This window comes from Nerophis ophidion, linkage group LG08 (genome assembly GCF_033978795.1).
Source record: "Nerophis ophidion isolate RoL-2023_Sa linkage group LG08, RoL_Noph_v1.0, whole genome shotgun sequence".
Classification (NCBI taxonomy): domain Eukaryota; kingdom Metazoa; phylum Chordata; class Actinopteri; order Syngnathiformes; family Syngnathidae; genus Nerophis; species Nerophis ophidion.
In genome coordinates, this window is record NC_084618.1 from 12,495,942 (window position 1) to 12,515,316 (window position 19,375).

The window sequence follows — 19,375 nt, forward strand, 5'->3', positions numbered from 1 at the left end:
AACTTGTGTGATGACTGTATTATGCTGCTAGTATATATTTGTACCATGAATTGATTAACGTGATTAACAAGTTGAAAAACGTATCCGGGTGTCACCGTTTAGTGGTCAACGGTACGGAATCCGTACTGTACTGTGCAATCTACTAATGAAAGTCTCAATCAATCCAAATCGGGACATGGTAGCCAGATCGGGACGGACCCATGTTGGAGCCAATGCGTCTTCCTAAGCGACAATCAATGTGACATATATAGAGTGCACACCTCACCATGCATCCCTGGAATTAATGGTCCGCGGTGTGCGAGACCCGGCGCTCGATGCGGGATGATATTTAGCATATCGGACGGCTGGCATTTGGACTCGCTCGTCGATAAGCGCGGCGATGCTCCATCAGGCGACGCTGTATTTATAGCTCATTTATAGCCAACTATAGGAATAGTGACACATTTCATTAGTTGGTGGGACGGAACCTAGTGTGCGTTGTCTGTTAGCTTGGCTTATTGGCCGATACTGATATTGGGGCGCTATAGCTCGGTTGGTAGAGCGGCCATGCCAGCAACTTGAGGTTTCCGGGTTCGTTCCCCGCATCCGCCATCCTAATCACTGCCGTTGTGTCCTTGGGCAAGACACTTTACCCACCTGCACCCGGTGCCACCCACACTGGTTTAAATATAACTTAAAACTTTAGGTATAGCTCGGTTGGTAGATAAGCCGTGCAGGTTCGATCCCCCCTTGCACCATCCTAGTCACTGCCGTTGTGTCCTTGGGCAAGACACTTTACCCACCTGCTCCCGGTGCCACCTACACTGGTTTAAATATAACTTAAAATGTTGGGTATAGCTCGGTTGGTAGAGCAGCCGTGCCAGCAACTTGAGGGTTGCAGGTTCGATCCCCCCTTGCACCATCCTAGTCACTGCCGTTGTGTCCTTGGGCAAGACACTTTACCCATCTGCCCCCGGTGCCACCCACACTGGTTTAAATATAACTTAAAACTTTGGGTATAGCTCGGTTGGTAGATAAGCCGTGCCAGCAACTTGAGGGTTGCAGGTTCGATCCCCCCCCTTGCACCATCCTAGTCACTGCCGTTGTGTCCTTGGGAAAGACACTTTACCCACCTGCTCCCAGTGCCACCCACACTGGTTTTAAATGTAACTTAGATATTGGGTTTCACGATGTAAAGCGCTTTGAGTCACTTGAGAAAAGTGCTATATAAATATAATTCATTTCACTTCACTACTTGTATAGCGCTTTTCTACCTTCAAGGTACTCAAAGCGCTTTGACACTACTCCCACATCTACCCATTCACACACTGATGGAGGGAGCTGCCATACAAGGCGCTAACCAGCACACATCAGGAGCAAGGGTGACGTGACTTGCTCAAGGACACAACGGACGTGACAAGGTTGGTACTAGGTGGGGATTGAACCGTGGTATATATATATATATATATATATACTGTATTTCCTTGAATTGCCGCCGGGTATATAGTATGCACCTGCCTAGAATTACTGCCTGGTCAAACTCGTTTAGCAAAATACTATTGTTATTAGAATTTCCGCCGGGTCAAACTCGTCACGCCACGAGTGAAGCTTCACCTGTCATCATTTTCAAAATGGAGGAGGCTGATTTCAATCATTTGAAATCGCACAAAGGGAAGAAGATTAAGAGCTATTCAGTAGGATTTAAGGTCCAAGCTATTAAATATGCTAAAAAACAACGGTAAGCAGCTATGTTTTATAAATATACCGTAGCTGCGTGTGTCAAATATGGGTCATTAAATGACTCCCGCCTCCTGGTGGTAGAGGGCGCTAGTGATGCTTCTTGCGACTACTCGGCTGCAGAAGAAGTGACAACAAGCAGCAAGAGTGAGCAGCGACCGTTTATTTTTTCCTCTCGCTTGCACTTTTAACATGGAGGATTACATATCTAAAATAAAACAGTTTTCTAAACTGGACTTTCAATCAAAGCAGGAGGTAATAACTTTTAAAGACTTTCAAAAGTGAAGAAAGGTAAGGAAGACTTCTATAAACAAGTTATCGATGCTTTTGATCAGAAGGAGCTGCGCATGGACTTCATTTATAAGTAAAGGTAAGACCATAATAACCTTTTTTTTTTTAAATTAAATGAGTTTTTCATGATGGAATCCTTACATCACACTCAAATTTATAAGCACAGGCCTAAATTTACCGCATGCCTTTGGTAAGCGCCGGAATGAGAAGAGGTTTTAAAATAATTAGCGCATGCTTGCCTTTACCGCATGCCTTTGGTAAACGTCGAATATATATATATATATATATATATATATATATATATATATATATATATATATATATATATATATATATATATGAGCTCTGTGCTCTTGTGTCATCCTTTTTTTGTTTCCCTCTTGTTTTCATGTGTTATTATATTTTTTTGCCTTTTGGTCCGGGACCCTCTGGGACTGTGTGACAAGAGGTGGCACTTTCGTGACCTCTGTGGTGCTTTTTTGTGGACTTCTGGATCTGCCTCCTGGGAGCCTTTAGGCCATGGAGACTAGCTGCTGGGTCTCTGCCACACCGGATTCGGTTTGGAGGGACTGGAGGAGATGCGGATGAGGGGACAGGACTGCAGAGCTAGCACTGAGCGCTGGGACGGAGAGGCTTTGCGGTGTTTTGGCTGGGTGAGCAGGTGTCGGACACCTCAGTCTCATCCATGCGGACTGGACACTGGCCGAGAGTGGAGTCGGCTGTCTCGGTTGCTTTGTTGGGTCTGCTCCTGTCTCTGGCCATGCTCCCTCCACCCCAGCGGACGATGGCGTGGAACACCGCAGAGGCCACCACAGTGGATATGTTTCTTTTACTTTTTATTCATAGCTGTATGTAGAAGTGAATTAGTGAAGTGAATTATATTTATATAGCTCTTTTCTCTAGTGACTCAAAGCGCTTTACATAGTGAAACCCAATATCTAAGTTACATTTAAACCAGAGTGGGTGGCACTGGGAGCAGGTGGGGTAAACGGCAGTGACTAGGATGGCGGAAGCGGGAATCGAACCTGCAACCCTGTAAGTTGCTGGCACGGCCGCTCTACCAACCGAGCTATGCCGCCCCAAGTGTCTGGCTGTATCTGCTGCTTTAATGTCTTTAATGTCCTCTGTGTTCTTTGATGTTTGATGTTTCGATGTGTGCTATGGCTATGAGTTGTTTTTTTTCCCTTGGCCTCAGTCTGGACCCCCTCTCCAGGGCCCAGGCTAAGACCGATTTTATTTTATTTTATTTTAATCTTCTATTTTTTTCACCCACCCCCCCCCCCTTGTTTACCTGTATATCATCTTTTTTGTAAGGAGCGCTGGAAGCCGGCAGACCCGTCAGCGATCCTGTTCTGTCTCCCTGTAATGTTTGTCTGATCTTGAATGGGATTGTGTTGAAAATTTTAATTTTCCTGAAGGAACTCTCCCGACGGAATAAATAAAGTACTATCTAATCTAATCTAATCTAATATACAGTATATACACACAACATATAATAATTAGTTTGTTTGCAATTTTGTTGAACAATATACAATGCTAATAAATATATATTCTATTCTATTCTATTCATATTGGGTGCTAATATCAGAGATTTTCGACAGTGTGACATAATCGGATATTTTCGATATCAGGATCTGGACACCCTTAGTGAAAATACAGCAACAAATAACTAGAACAGCAGAACAACGCTCCAATTGTGAGTTAGCACTAAATTTTCACTGAGAAATTAAAGGGGAACATTATAACAATTTCAGAAGGGTTAAAACCATTAAAAATCAGTTTCCAGTGGCTTATTTTATTTTCCGAATTTTTTTTCAAAATTTTACCTTCCCGGGATATCCCTAAAAAAAGCTTTAAAGTGCTTGATTTTCGCTATTTGCTTAAGCCACTGTCCATTTCCCTGTGATGTCACATAGCGATTCCAATACAAACAATGGCGAATAGCACAGCAAGATATAGCGACATTAGCTCGGATTCAGACTCGGATTTCAGCGGCTTAAGCGATTCAACAGATTACGCATGTATTGAAACAGATGGTTGGAGTATGGAGGCAGATAGTGAAAACGAAATTGAAGAAAAAACTGAAGCTATTGACCCTATTTGGCCATCTTTGCGTTAGCATCGCCGGTAAAATGTGCCGACCAACCGATCAGGACTTTCGCATTGACACTGGATCAACTTAAATCCGTCGATTGGTAAGTGTTTGTTTGGCATTAAATGTGGGTGGAAGGAAATGCTGGATGTAAATATAGTTTCAAATGTACATACAGGTAGCCTAAATAGCATGTTAGCATTGATTAGCTGGCAGTCATGCCACGACCAAATATGTCTGATTAGCACATAGGTCAATAACAACAACAACACTCACCTTTGTGATTTCTTTGACTTTATCGTTGGGAATGCATCTGCTTTGAGTATCGCAGGATATCCAGACATTCTTGCCATCTCTGTCGTAGCATCGCCGGTAAAAACCAAACGAGGGACTTTCCCATTTCTTGACACTGGAGCAACTTAAATCCGTCGATTGCTAAGTGTTTGTTTGGCATTAAATGTGGATGGAGGGAAAGGCTGGTTGTAAATATAACTACAAATGAGGCATAATGCTGCAATATGTACACACAGCTAGCCTAATTAGCATGTTAGCATCGATTAGCATGCCGTGCTAATCGATGCACATTCTACGTGAATCAACTTGAATCCGTCCCTGATCGTGGTGTTACACCCTCCGACAGCCATGATGTCTCCAAGGTATCGGAAAATAGTCGAAAAAACGGAAAATAACAGAGCTGATTTGACTCGATGCGTCTGATGTGTAGGGAAAAATGGCGTTGAGTACTGATGTGACGTCACGTTCTGACGTCTTCGCTCAGAAAGGCATAAACAGAAACGCGTTTAATTCGCCAAAATTCACCAATTTAGAGTTCAGAAATCGGTAAAAAAAATAGATGGTCTTTTTCCTGCACCATCAAGGTATATATTGACGCTTACATAGGTCTGCTGATGATGTTCCCTTTTAAGGAAAACTGTTAAAAATAGAAACAGAAACAACAAAAAAATCCTGGAATAGCAACTTTATCCAGATATGTGCTAAACACAAAGTGTTTGTCTTTTTTATAATTCAGAAACAAAAAATGTGCGGACAGTAAACAGCTGCCGACAACGCGGTCACGAAAGCGACTGAAGGAGTCGTCGTTCTCCAAAGGAGAGAGAGGAGAGCGCACGCTTTGCATAAAATTGCCAAATTTAGCTTGGGCTCGCGAGCTTTTTGATCAGCGAAACAAACAAGTCAGCACGACAACTCGCTCTTGACCTTGCGAGCAGCCCCGGAAATAACGAACTGATTCTTTATCTCAGCGATGATGACTCACAAGGAAGGGCAAAAAATGGCACAAAATGGCCCCGGCGTCCCGCAACACCGGGGGTGTCCAAACTTTTTCCACTGAGGGCCGCAGACTATCCTTCCATCCATCCATTTACTACCGCTTATTCCCTTTTGGGGTCGCGGGGGGCGCAGACTAAAAAAATCAAAATATGCGGGGGCCATTTTGATATTTTCTTTTTTAAAAAGCAATACAATTGTTGTTTTTTTTACCTTCATGGCTTTCCTCAAGTTTGGTCCCTGGTCTCAGTCATAAAAATGTTAGAAATAAGTCATAAATTATAATTTTTTTTTCATTTAACGCTTGAATGTCGAGATCAACTTCAGGTCTGTCTGTCATTCTAACATTTTTTAAAATTTTGTTTTTTATTTTTATGGCCTCAGCTACAATCGGGCGGAAGGCGGGGTACACCCTGGACAAGTCGCCACCTCATCGCAGGGCCCGATTGTAGCTGAGATAGGCGCCAGCGTCCCCCGCAACCCCAAAAGGGAATAAGCGGTAGCAAATGGATGGATGGATGTTTATGGCCTTTATGTCAAAACCCTTATTTATATGGCAAACACAAAAACTATGCGAAGTGAATTATATTTTATATAGCGCTTTTTCTCTAGTGACTCAAAGCTCTTTACATAGTGAAACCCAATATCGAAGTTCCATTCAAACTAGTGTGGGTGGCACTTGGGTCAGGTGGGTAAAGTGTCTTGCCCAAGGACACAACGGCAGTGACTAGGATGGCGGAAGCGGGAATCGAACCTGCAACCCTCAAGTTGCTGGCACGGCCACTCTACCAACCGAGCTAAACTATGCAACATTTTCCCCCAAAACATTTCAAAGTGGAATATTTGACTTGAAGAAATTTGAACCCTAAATAGGTCAATAATTTATAACAATAAAAAAAATATATAAGTGTTGAAAATGAGCCAAATGTAAATTTATATATTTTTTTACTAAAGCTTAAGTCCGTAGAACTCTTTTGTATATAAGATTTTATCACTTTTTTCATACTTTTTTGTTTGTTTGATGCCCTTTATGAGAAAGAAAACTTTTTTGCGCAAAAGATATGCAATATTATCCCCCTAAAATATTTGAAAGTGGAATATTTGACGTGAAGAAATTTGAACCCTAAATAGGTCAATAATTCATAACAATAAAAAAATAAAAATAAGTGTTGAAAATGAGCCAAATGTAAATTTATATTTTTTTCACTTTTAACGCTTAAGTCTGTAGATCTCTTTTGTATATAAGATTTTATTTTTTTTTTCATACTTTTTTTGTTTGTTTGATGCCCTTTTTGTGAAAGAAAACTTTTTTTCGCACAAGATATGCAATATTATCCCACCAAAATATTTGAAAGTGGAATATTTGACGTGAAGAAATTGGAACCCTAAATAGGTCAATAATTCATAACAATAAAAAAAGAATAAGTGTTGAAAATGAGCCAAATGTAAATTTATATTTTTTTCACTTTTAACGCTTAAGTCTGTAGATCTCTTTTGTATATAAGATTTTATTTTTTTTTTCATACTTTTTTTGTTTGTTTGATGCCCTTTTTGAGAAAGAAAACTTTTTTTTCGCACAAGATATGCAATATTATCCCCCCAAAATATTTGAAAGTGGAATATTTGACGTGAAGAAATTTAAACCCTAAATAGGTCAATAATTCATAACAATAAAAAAAAGAATAAGTGTTGAAAATAAGCTAAATGTAAATTTATATATTTTTTTACTAACACTTAAGTCTGTAGATCTCTTTAATTTTCAAGATTTTATAATTTGTTTCATACTTTTTTTGTTTGTTTGATGCCCTTTTTATGAAAGAAAACTTTTTTTCGCACAACATATGCAATATTATCCCCCCAAAATATTTGAAAGTGGAATATTTGACGTGAAGAAATTGAACCCTAAATAGGTCAATAATTCATAACAATAAAAAAAAGAATAAATGTTGAAAATAAGCCAAATGTAAATTTATATTTTTTTCACCTTTAACGCTTAAGTCTGTAGATCTCTTTTGTATATAAGATTTTATCATTTTTTTCATACTTTTTTGTTTGTTTGATGCCCTTTTTGAGAAAGAAAACTTTTTTTGCACAAGATATGCAATATTATCCCCCTAAAATATTTGAAAGTGGAATATTTGACGTGAAGAAATTTGAACCCTAAATAGGTCAATAATTCATAACAATAAAAACAAATAAGTGTTGAAAATGAGCCAAATGTAAATCTATATATTTTTTTACTAACACTTAAGTCTGTAGATCTCTGTTGTATATAATATTTTATAATTTTTTTCATCCTTTTTTTGTTTGTTTGATGCCCTTTTTGTGAAAGAAAACTTTTTTTCGCACAACATATGCAATATTATCCCCCTAAAATATTTGAATGTGGAATATTTGACGTGAAGAAATTTGAACCCTAAATAGGTCAATAATTCATAACAATAAAAAAAAAAAGTGTTGAAAATGAGCCAAATGTAAATTTATATATTTTTTTACTAACGCTTAAGTCTGTAGATCTCTTTTGTATATAAGATTTTATTTTTTTTTTCATACTTTTTTTGTTTGTTTGATGACCTTTTTGAGAAAGAAAACTTTTTTTCGCACAACATATGCAATATTATCCCCCTAAAATATTTGAAAGTGGAATATTTGACGTGAAGAAATTTGAACCCTAAATAGGTCAATAATTCATAACAATAAAAAAATAAAAATAAGTGTTGAAAATGAGCCAAATGTAAATTTATATATTTTTTCACTTTTAACGCTTAAGTCTGTAGATCTCTTTTGTATATAAGATTTTAGAATTTTTTTCATACTTTTTTGTTTGTTTGATGCCCTTTTTGTGAAAGAAAACTTTTTTTCGCACAAGATATGCAATATTATCCCACCAAAATATTTGAAAGTGGAATATTTGACGTGAAGAAATTGGAACCCTAAATAGGTCAATAATTCATAACAATAAAAAAAGAATAAGTGTTGAAAATGAGCCAAATGTAAATTTATATTTTTTTCACTTTTAACGCTTAAGTCTGTAGATCTCTTTTGTATATAAGATTTTTTTTTTTTTTCATACTTTTTTTGTTTGTTTGATGCCCTTTTTGAGAAAGAAAACTTTTTTTTCGCACAAGATATGCAATATTATCCCCCCAAAATATTTGAAAGTGGAATATTTGACGTGAAGAAATTTAAACCCTAAATAGGTCAATAATTCATAACAATAAAAAAAAGAATAAGTGTTGAAAATAAGCTAAATGTAAATGTATATATTTTTTTACTAACACTTAAGTCCGTAGATCTCTTTTATATACAAGATTTTATAATTTTTTTCATACTTTTTTTGTTTGTTTGATGCCCTTTTTATGAAAGAAAACTTTTTTTCGCACAAGATATGCAATATTATCCCCCCAAAATATTTGAAAGTGGAATATTTGACGTGAAGAAATTGGAACCCTAAATAGGTCAATAATTCATAACAATAAAATCAAAAAAATAAGTGTTGAAAATGAGCCAAATGTAAATTTATATATTTTTTTACTAACGCTTAAGTCTGTAGATCTCTTTTGTATATAAGATTTTATAATTTTTTTCATACTTTTTTGTTTGTTTGATGCCCTTTTTGTGAAAGCAAACTTTTTTTCGCACAACATATGCAATATTATCCCCCTAAAATATTTGAAAGTGGAATATTTGACGTGAAGAAATTGGAACCCTAAATAGGTCAATAATTCACAACAATAAAAAAAAAAAATAAGTGTTGAAAATGAGCCAAATGTAAATTTATATATTTTTTTACTTTTAACGCTTAAGTCTGTAGATCTCTTTTGTATATAAGATTTTATTTTTTTTTTCATACTTTTTTGTTTGTTTGATGACATTTTTGTGAAAGCAAACTTTTTTTCGCACAACATATGCAATATTATCCCACCAAAATATTTGAAAGTGGAATATTTGACGTGAAGAAATTTTTTTTTTTTTTTTTTTCCATTTTCTACCGCTTTCTCCCTTACGGGGTCGCGGGGGGCGCTGGCGCCTATCTCAGCTACAATCGGGCGGAAGGCGGGGTACACCCTGGACAAGTCGCCACCTCATCGCAGGGCCAACACAGATAGACAGACAACATTCACAGTCACTGAACCCTAAATAGGTCAATAATTCATAACAATAAAAAAGAATAAATGTTGAAAATAAGCCAAATGTAAATTCATATTTTTTTCACTTTTAACGCTTAAGTCTGTAGATCTCTTTTGTATATAAGATTTTATCATTTTTTTCATACTTTTTTGTTTGTTTGATGCCCTTTTTGAGAAAGAAAACTTTTTTTGCACAAGATATGCAATATTATCCCCCTAAAATATTTGAAAGTGGAATATTTGACGTGAAGAAATTTGAACCCTAAATAGGTCAATAATTCATAACAATAAAAACAAATAAGTGTTGAAAATGAGCCAAATGTAAATCTATATATTTTTTTACTAACACTTAAGTCTGTAGATCTCTGTTGTATATAATATTTTATAATTTTTTTCATCCTTTTTTTGTTTGTTTGATGCCCTTTTTGTGAAAGAAAACTTTTTTTCGCACAACATATGCAATATTATCCCCCTAAAATATTTGAATGTGGAATATTTGACGTGAAGAAATTTGAACCCTAAATAGGTCAATAATTCATAACAATAAAAAAAAAAAGTGTTGAAAATGAGCCAAATGTAAATTTATATATTTTTTTACTAACGCTTAAGTCTGTAGATCTCTTTTGTATATAAGATTTTATTTTTTTTTTCATACTTTTTTTGTTTGTTTGATGACCTTTTTGAGAAAGAAAACTTTTTTTCGCACAACATATGCAATATTATCCCCCTAAAATATTTGAAAGTGGAATATTTGACGTGAAGAAATTTGAACCCTAAATAGGTCAATAATTCATAACAATAAAAAAATAAAAATAAGTGTTGAAAATGAGCCAAATGTAAATTTATATATTTTTTCACTTTTAACGCTTAAGTCTGTAGATCTCTTTTGTATATAAGATTTTAGAATTTTTTTCATACTTTTTTGTTTGTTTGATGCCCTTTTTGTGAAAGAAAACTTTTTTTCGCACAAGATATGCAATATTATCCCACCAAAATATTTGAAAGTGGAATATTTGACGTGAAGAAATTGGAACCCTAAATAGGTCAATAATTCATAACAATAAAAAAAGAATAAGTGTTGAAAATGAGCCAAATGTAAATTTATATTTTTTTCACTTTTAACGCTTAAGTCTGTAGATCTCTTTTGTATATAAGATTTTATTTTTTTTTTCATACTTTTTTTGTTTGTTTGATGCCCTTTTTGAGAAAGAAAACTTTTTTTTCGCACAAGATATGCAATATTATCCCCCCAAAATATTTGAAAGTGGAATATTTGACGTGAAGAAATTGGAACCCTAAATAGGTCAATAATTCATAACAATAAAATCAAAAAAATAAGTGTTGAAAATGAGCCAAATGTAAATTTATATATTTTTTTACTAACGCTTAAGTCTGTAGATCTCTTTTGTATATAAGATTTTATAATTTTTTTCATACTTTTTTGTTTGTTTGATGCCCTTTTTGTGAAAGCAAACTTTTTTTCGCACAACATATGCAATATTATCCCCCTAAAATATTTGAAAGTGGAATATTTGACGTGAAGAAATTGGAACCCTAAATAGGTCAATAATTCACAACAATAAAAAAAAAAAATAAGTGTTGAAAATGAGCCAAATGTAAATTTATATATTTTTTTACTTTTAACGCTTAAGTCTGTAGATCTCTTTTGTATATAAGATTTTATTTTTTTTTTCATACTTTTTTGTTTGTTTGATGACATTTTTGTGAAAGCAAACTTTTTTTCGCACAACATATGCAATATTATCCCACCAAAATATTTGAAAGTGGAATATTTGACGTGAAGAAATTTTTTTTTTTTTTTTTTTCCATTTTCTACCGCTTTCTCCCTTACGGGGTCGCGGGGGGCGCTGGCGCCTATCTCAGCTACAATCGGGCGGAAGGCGGGGTACACCCTGGACAAGTCGCCACCTCATCGCAGGGCCAACACAGATAGACAGACAACATTCACAGTCACTGAACCCTAAATAGGTCAATAATTCATAACAATAAAAAAGAATAAATGTTGAAAATAAGCCAAATGTAAATTCATATTTTTTTCACTTTTAACGCTTAAGTCTGTAGATCTCTTTTGTATATAAGATTTTATCATTTTTTTCATACTTTTTTGTTTGTTTGATGCCCTTTTTGAGAAAGAAAACTTTTTTTGCACAAGATATGCAATATTATCCCCCTAAAATATTTGAAAGTGGAATATTTGACGTGAAGAAATTTGAACCCTAAATAGGTCAATAATTCATAACAATAAAAACAAATAAGTGTTGAAAATGAGCCAAATGTAAATCTATATATTTTTTTACTAACACTTAAGTCTGTAGATCTCTGTTGTATATAATATTTTATAATTTTTTTCATCCTTTTTTTGTTTGTTTGATGCCCTTTTTGTGAAAGAAAACTTTTTTTCGCACAACATATGCAATATTATCCCCCTAAAATATTTGAATGTGGAATATTTGACGTGAAGAAATTTGAACCCTAAATAGGTCAATAATTCATAACAATAAAAAAAAAAAGTGTTGAAAATGAGCCAAATGTAAATTTATATATTTTTTTACTAACGCTTAAGTCTGTAGATCTCTTTTGTATATAAGATTTTATTTTTTTTTTCATACTTTTTTTGTTTGTTTGATGACCTTTTTGAGAAAGAAAACTTTTTTTCGCACAACATATGCAATATTATCCCCCTAAAATATTTGAAAGTGGAATATTTGACGTGAAGAAATTTGAACCCTAAATAGGTCAATAATTCATAACAATAAAAAAATAAAAATAAGTGTTGAAAATGAGCCAAATGTAAATTTATATATTTTTTCACTTTTAACGCTTAAGTCTGTAGATCTCTTTTGTATATAAGATTTTAGAATTTTTTTCATACTTTTTTGTTTGTTTGATGCCCTTTTTGTGAAAGAAAACTTTTTTTCGCACAAGATATGCAATATTATCCCACCAAAATATTTGAAAGTGGAATATTTGACGTGAAGAAATTGGAACCCTAAATAGGTCAATAATTCATAACAATAAAAAAAGAATAAGTGTTGAAAATGAGCCAAATGTAAATTTATATTTTTTTCACTTTTAACGCTTAAGTCTGTAGATCTCTTTTGTATATAAGATTTTATTTTTTTTTTCATACTTTTTTTGTTTGTTTGATGCCCTTTTTGAGAAAGAAAACTTTTTTTTCGCACAAGATATGCAATATTATCCCCCCAAAATATTTGAAAGTGGAATATTTGACGTGAAGAAATTTAAACCCTAAATAGGTCAATAATTCATAACAATAAAAAAAAGAATAAGTGTTGAAAATAAGCTAAATGTAAATGTATATATTTTTTTACTAACACTTAAGTCCGTAGATCTCTTTTATATACAAGATTTTATAATTTTTTTCATACTTTTTTTGTTTGTTTGATGCCCTTTTTATGAAAGAAAACTTTTTTTCGCACAACATATGCAATATTATCCCCCCAAAATATTTGAAAGTGGAATATTTGACGTGAAGAAATTGGAACCCTAAATAGGTCAATAATTCATAACAATAAAATCAAAAAAATAAGTGTTGAAAATGAGCCAAATGTAAATTTATATATTTTTTTACTAACGCTTAAGTCTGTAGATCTCTTTTGTATATAAGATTTTATAATTTTTTTCATACTTTTTTGTTTGTTTGATGCCCTTTTTGTGAAAGCAAACTTTTTTTCGCACAACATATGCAATATTATCCCCCTAAAATATTTGAAAGTGGAATATTTGACGTGAAGAAATTGGAACCCTAAATAGGTCAATAATTCACAACAATAAAAAAAAAAAATAAGTGTTGAAAATGAGCCAAATGTAAATTTATATATTTTTTTACTTTTAACGCTTAAGTCTGTAGATCTCTTTTGTATATAAGATTTTATTTTTTTTTTCATACTTTTTTGTTTGTTTGATGACATTTTTGTGAAAGCAAACTTTTTTTCGCACAACATATGCAATATTATCCCACCAAAATATTTGAAAGTGGAATATTTGACGTGAAGAAATTTTTTTTTTTTTTTTTTTCCATTTTCTACCGCTTTCTCCCTTACGGGGTCGCGGGGGGCGCTGGCGCCTATCTCAGCTACAATCGGGCGGAAGGCGGGGTACACCCTGGACAAGTCGCCACCTCATCGCAGGGCCAACACAGATAGACAGACAACATTCACAGTCACTGAACCCTAAATAGGTCAATAATTCATAACAATAAAAAAGAATAAATGTTGAAAATAAGCCAAATGTAAATTCATATTTTTTTCACTTTTAACGCTTAAGTCTGTAGATCTCTTTTGTATATAAGATTTTATCATTTTTTTCATACTTTTTTGTTTGTTTGATGACCTTTTTGAGAAAGAAAACTTTTTTTCGCACAACATATGCAATATTATCCCCCTAAAATATTTGAAAGTGGAATATTTGACGTGAAGAAATTTGAACCCTCAATAGGTCAATAATTCATAACAATAAAAAAATAAAAAAAAGTGTTGAAAATGAGCCAAATGTAAATTTATATATTTTTTTACTTTTAAGACTTAAGTCTGTAGATCTCTTTTGTATATAAGATTTTATAATTTTTTTCATACTTTTTTGTTTGTTTGATGCCCTTTTTGTGAAAGAAAAGTTTTTTTCGCACAAGATATGCAATATTATCCCACCAAAATATTTGAAAGTGGAATATTTGACGTGAAGAAATTGGAACCCTAAATAGGTCAATAATTCATAACAATAAAAAAAGAATAAGTGTTGAAAATGAGCCAAATGTAAATTTATATTTTTTTCACTTTTAACGCTTAAGTCTGTAGATCTCTTTTGTATATAAGATTTTATTTTTTTTTTCATACTTTTTTTGTTTGTTTGATGCCCTTTTTGAGAAAGAAAACTTTTTTTTCGCACAAGATATGCAATATTATCCCCCCAAAATATTTGAAAGTGGAATATTTGACGTGAAGAAATTTAAACCCTAAATAGGTCAATAATTCATAACAATAAAAAAAAGAATAAGTGTTGAAAATAAGCTAAATGTAAATTTATATATTTTTTTACTAACACTTAAGTCCGTAGATCTCTTTTATATACAAGATTTTATAATTTTTTTCATACTTTTTTTGTTTGTTTGATGCCCTTTTTATGAAAGAAAACTTTTTTTCGCACAAGATATGCAATATTATCCCCCCAAAATATTTGAAAGTGGAATATTTGACGTGAAGAAATTGAACCCTAAATAGGTCAATAATTCATAACAATAAAAAAAAGAATAAATGTTGAAAATAAGCCAAATGTAAATTTATATATGTTTTTACTAACACTTAAGTCTGTAGATCTCTTTTGTATATAAGATTTTATAATTTTTTTCATACTTTTTTGTTTGTTTGATGCCCTTTTTGAGAAAGAAAACTTTTTTTTGCACAACATATGCAATATTATCCCCCTAAAATATTTTAAAGTGGAATATTTGACGTGAAGAAATTTAAACCCTAAATAAGTCAATAATTCATAACAATAAAAAAAATAAGTGTTGAAAATGAGCCAAATGTAAATGTATATATTTTTTTACTAACACTTAAGTCCGTAGATCTCTTTTATATACAAGATTTTATAATTTTTTTCATACTTTTTTGTTTGTTTGATGCCCTTTTTGTGAAAGAAAACTTTTTTTCTCACAAGATATGCAATATTATCCCCCCAAAATATTTGAAAGTGGAATATTTGACGTGAAGAAATTGGAACCCTAAATAGGTCAATAATTCATAACAATAAAAAAAAAAAAAGTGTTGAAAATGAGCCAAATGTAAATTTATATATTTTTTTACTAACACTTAAGTCTGTAGATCTCTTTTGTATACAAGATTTTAAAAAAAAATTCATACTTTTTTGTTTGTTTGATGCCCTTTATGAGAAAGAAAACTTTTTTTTCTCACAACATATGCAATATTATCCCCCAAAATATGTGAAAGTGAAATTATTATAGTGAAGTAAGGCAGATTTGTGTTATTAGTGTCAACTTTGCAACTTTTTCTTGTTACATGTCACTGTTTACTCATTTATTACACTCTTTTATGTTTTACATTTTTATTATAGTATTTTTTAGAATGGTCTTCAACCTTTTTGAAACCAAAAGCTACTTTTTGGGTACTGAAAGGGCTACCAGTTTGATACACACTCAAATAAATTGCCAGAAATTGCCAAATTGCTCAATTTACCTTTAATTGTATGTTATCATTAATAATTAATGATATTTATCTTTGTGGAAACACTGATTCTCTTAATGATTTCTCACAATAAATATATATAGAAACAGATAAATATAAAAAAAAAGGGTAATTCTGTCTGTCATTCCGTCAGACATTTTTTTTCCTTCTACGGAAGGTTTTTTGTAGAGAATAAATGAAGAAAACACTTAATTGAACGGTTTAAAAGAGGAGAAAACACGAAAAAAAATTAAAATTAAATTTTGAAACATAGTTTATCTTCAATTTCGACTCTTTAAAATTTAAAATTCAACCGAAAAAAAGGAAGAGAAAAACTAGCAAATTCGAATCTTTTTTTAAAAATTAAAAAAACTATTTATGGAACATCATTAGTAATTTTTCCTGATTAAGATTAATTTTAGAATTTTGATTACATGTTTTAAATAGGTTAAAATCCAATCTGCACTTTGTTAGAATATATAACAAATTGGACCAAGCTATATTTCTAACAAAGACAAATCATTATTTCATGTAGATTTTCCAGAACAAACATTTTAAAAGAAATTCAAAAGACTTTGAAATAAGATTTAAATTTGATTTTACAGATTTTGTAGATTTGCCAGAATATATATATTTTTAATTTTAATCACAATAAGTTTGAAGAAATATTTCACAAATATTCTTTGTTGAAAAAACAGAAGCTAAAATGAAAAATTAAATGAAAATGTATTTATTATTCTTTACAATAAAAAATAAATTTACTTGAACATTGATTTAAATTGTCAGGAAAGAAGAGGAAGGAATTTAAAAGGTAAAAAGGTATATGTGTTTAAAAATCCTAAAATCATTTTTTACGGTTGTATTATTTCTCTAAAATTGTCTTTCTGAAAGTTATAAGAAGCAAAGTAAAACAATTAATGAATTTATTTAAACAAGTGAAGACCAAGTCTTTAAAATATTTTCTGGGATTTTCAAATTCTATTTGAGTTTTGTCTCTCTTAGAATTAAAAATGTCGCGCAAAGCGAGACCAGCTTGCTAGTAAATAAATACAATTTAAAAAATTGAGGCAGCTCACTGGTAAGTGCTGCTATTTGAGCTATTTTTAGAAGAGGCCAGCGGGCGACTCATCTGGTCCTTACGGGCGACCTGGTGCCCACGGGCACTGCTTTGGTGACCCCTGCTCTACACAATGAGGAAGGGCACAAAATGGCGGCGGGGTACGTATGAAATAGTGAGGAAGGGCACAAAATGGCGGGGGCGTACCTCTCGGTGTGGTTGGACTGGCGCCTGCAGGGCACGGTGTTGCGGACACAGGTGCCGGTGCCCGGGTCTACATTCTCCACGATGACAAAGGGATGCTCCTCCAGCGTGGCCACAGTCAGGTGGCGGTCATCGGTCACGTGTTCCAGGAAGTTGCCGTAGCGAGGCCAGACGGGGTAGCGCACCTGCAGGATGCCCCGGGCGTAGGTGCCCACCTGGGGGAGGGGCAGAGTGGGTCATGAAGCAATGGATATATAAATATATTCGAATAACTTTTGCTGCCACGAGGCATCGTAAAACATTTTTTTTCCATCCATCCATTTTCTACCGGTTGTCCCTTTCGGGGGAACAACCAACCACAGACGCATTTCAGCTGTGTGTGTGACAATCATTGGTGTTTAACCTTACCTTTTTAAGCTGTGCATGTCAGCCTTCAAATAATGAAAACGGGCTTTTAGTAAATAAAAGACAATTAGGCCAATCACAATAGTTGAGGGCACATCTTAACATGTATGATCAAACCTTGATTAAGCAAAAAATATTGCTCCGGCCCGGCTGCACCAAATAATAATATAAATCCATTTATCCATTCATCCATCTATTTCCTACCGCTTGTCCCTTTCGGTGGCACAATCAACCACAGATGCATTTCAGATGTGTGTGTGTGACAATCATTGGTACTTAAACTTTCCCTTTTTAAGCTGTGCGTGTCAGCCTTCAATAATGAAAACGGGCTTTTAGGAAATAAAAGACAATTACGCCAAACGCAATAATTGAGGGCACATTTTAACATGTGTAATTAAACATTGATCAAGCAAAATATATTGCTTAATTAAGGTTTAATTATACATGTTAAGATATGCTGCGCCAAATAATAATATAAATCCATTTATCCCTTCATCCATCCATTTTCTACAGCTTGTCCCTTTCTGGGGCACAACCAACCACAGATGCATTTCAGCTGTGTGTGTGTGACAATCATTGGTACTTAAACTTTACCTTTTTAAGCTGCGCTTGTCAGCCTTCAATAATGAAAACGTGTTTTTCGGAAATAAAAGACAATTACACCAAATGCAATAATTGAGGGCACATTTTAACATGGATAATTAAACCTTAATTAAGCAAAAAATATTGCTCCGGCCCGGCTGCACCAAATAATAATATTAATCCATTTATCCATCCATCCATCCATTTTTCACCACTTGGCCCTTTTGGGGCATTATCAACCACGGACGCATTTCAGCTGTGTGTGTGTGTGACAATCATTGGTACTTTAACTTTACCTTTTTAAGCTGTGCGTGTCAGCCTTCAATAGTGAAAACGAGCTTTTAGTAAATAAAAGACAATTAGGCCAAACACAATAGTTGAGGGCACATCTTAACATGTATAATCAAACCTTGATTAAGCAAAAAATATTGCTCCGGCCCGGCTGCACCAAATAATATAAATCCATTTATCCACCCATCCATCCATTTCCTACCGCTTGACCCTTTTCAGGGGCACATCCAACCACGGACGCATTTCAGCTGTGTGTGTGTGTGAAAATCATTGGTACTTAAACTTTACCTTTTTAAGCTGTGCGTGTCAGCCTTCAATAGTGAAAACGAGCTTTTAGGAAATAAAAGACAATTAGGACAAACACAATAATTGAGTGCACATCTTAACTTGTATGATTAAACCTTAATTAAGCAAAAAATATTGCCGCGGCCCGGCTGCACCAAATAATAATATAAATCCATTTATCCCCTTATCCATTCATTTTCTACCGCTTGTCCCTTTCGGTGGCACAATCAACCACAGATTCATTTCAGCTGTGTGTGTGAGACAATCATTGGTACTTAAACTTTTCCTTTTTAAGCTGTGCGTGTCAGCCTTCAATAGTGAAAACGAGCTTTTAGGAAATAAAAGACAATTTTTACAAACACAATAATTGAGGGCACATCTTAACATGTATAATCAAACCTTGATCAAGCAAAATATATTGCTTAATCAAAGTTTAATTATACATGTTAAGATGTGCTGCACCAAATAATAATATAAATCCATTTATCCACCTATCCATCCATTTCTTACCGCTTGTCCCTTTTCGGGGGCAAAACCAACCACGGACGCATTTCAGCTGTGCGTGCGTGACAATCATTGGTACTTAAAATTTACCTTTTTAAGCTGTGGGTGTCAGCCTTCAATAATCAAAAATGGGCTTTTAGGAAATCAAAGACAATTAGGCCAAACGCAATAATTGAGGGAACATCTTAATATGTATAATTAAACCTTAACTAAGCAAAAAATATTGCTCCGGCCCGGCTGCACCAAATAATAATCCATTTATCCACCCATCCATCCATTTCCTACCGCTTGACCCTTTTCGGGGGCAAAA

At 33.7% G+C, this 19,375-nt stretch overlaps 1 protein-coding gene across 1 annotated transcript in view; it reads right to left on the reverse strand.

Moving 5' to 3' along the window:
• The window catches only part of LOC133557319 (glutamate receptor ionotropic, NMDA 2C-like), a 170,955-nt gene that overhangs the window by 54,494 nt on the left and 97,086 nt on the right, over positions 1 to 19,375 (reverse strand). The window contains exon 8 of the mRNA XM_061907693.1: positions 17,002 to 17,213. Within this exon, the coding sequence (XP_061763677.1) occupies positions 17,002 to 17,213 (212 nt within the window). The remainder of the gene's footprint in view (positions 1 to 17,001; positions 17,214 to 19,375) is intronic.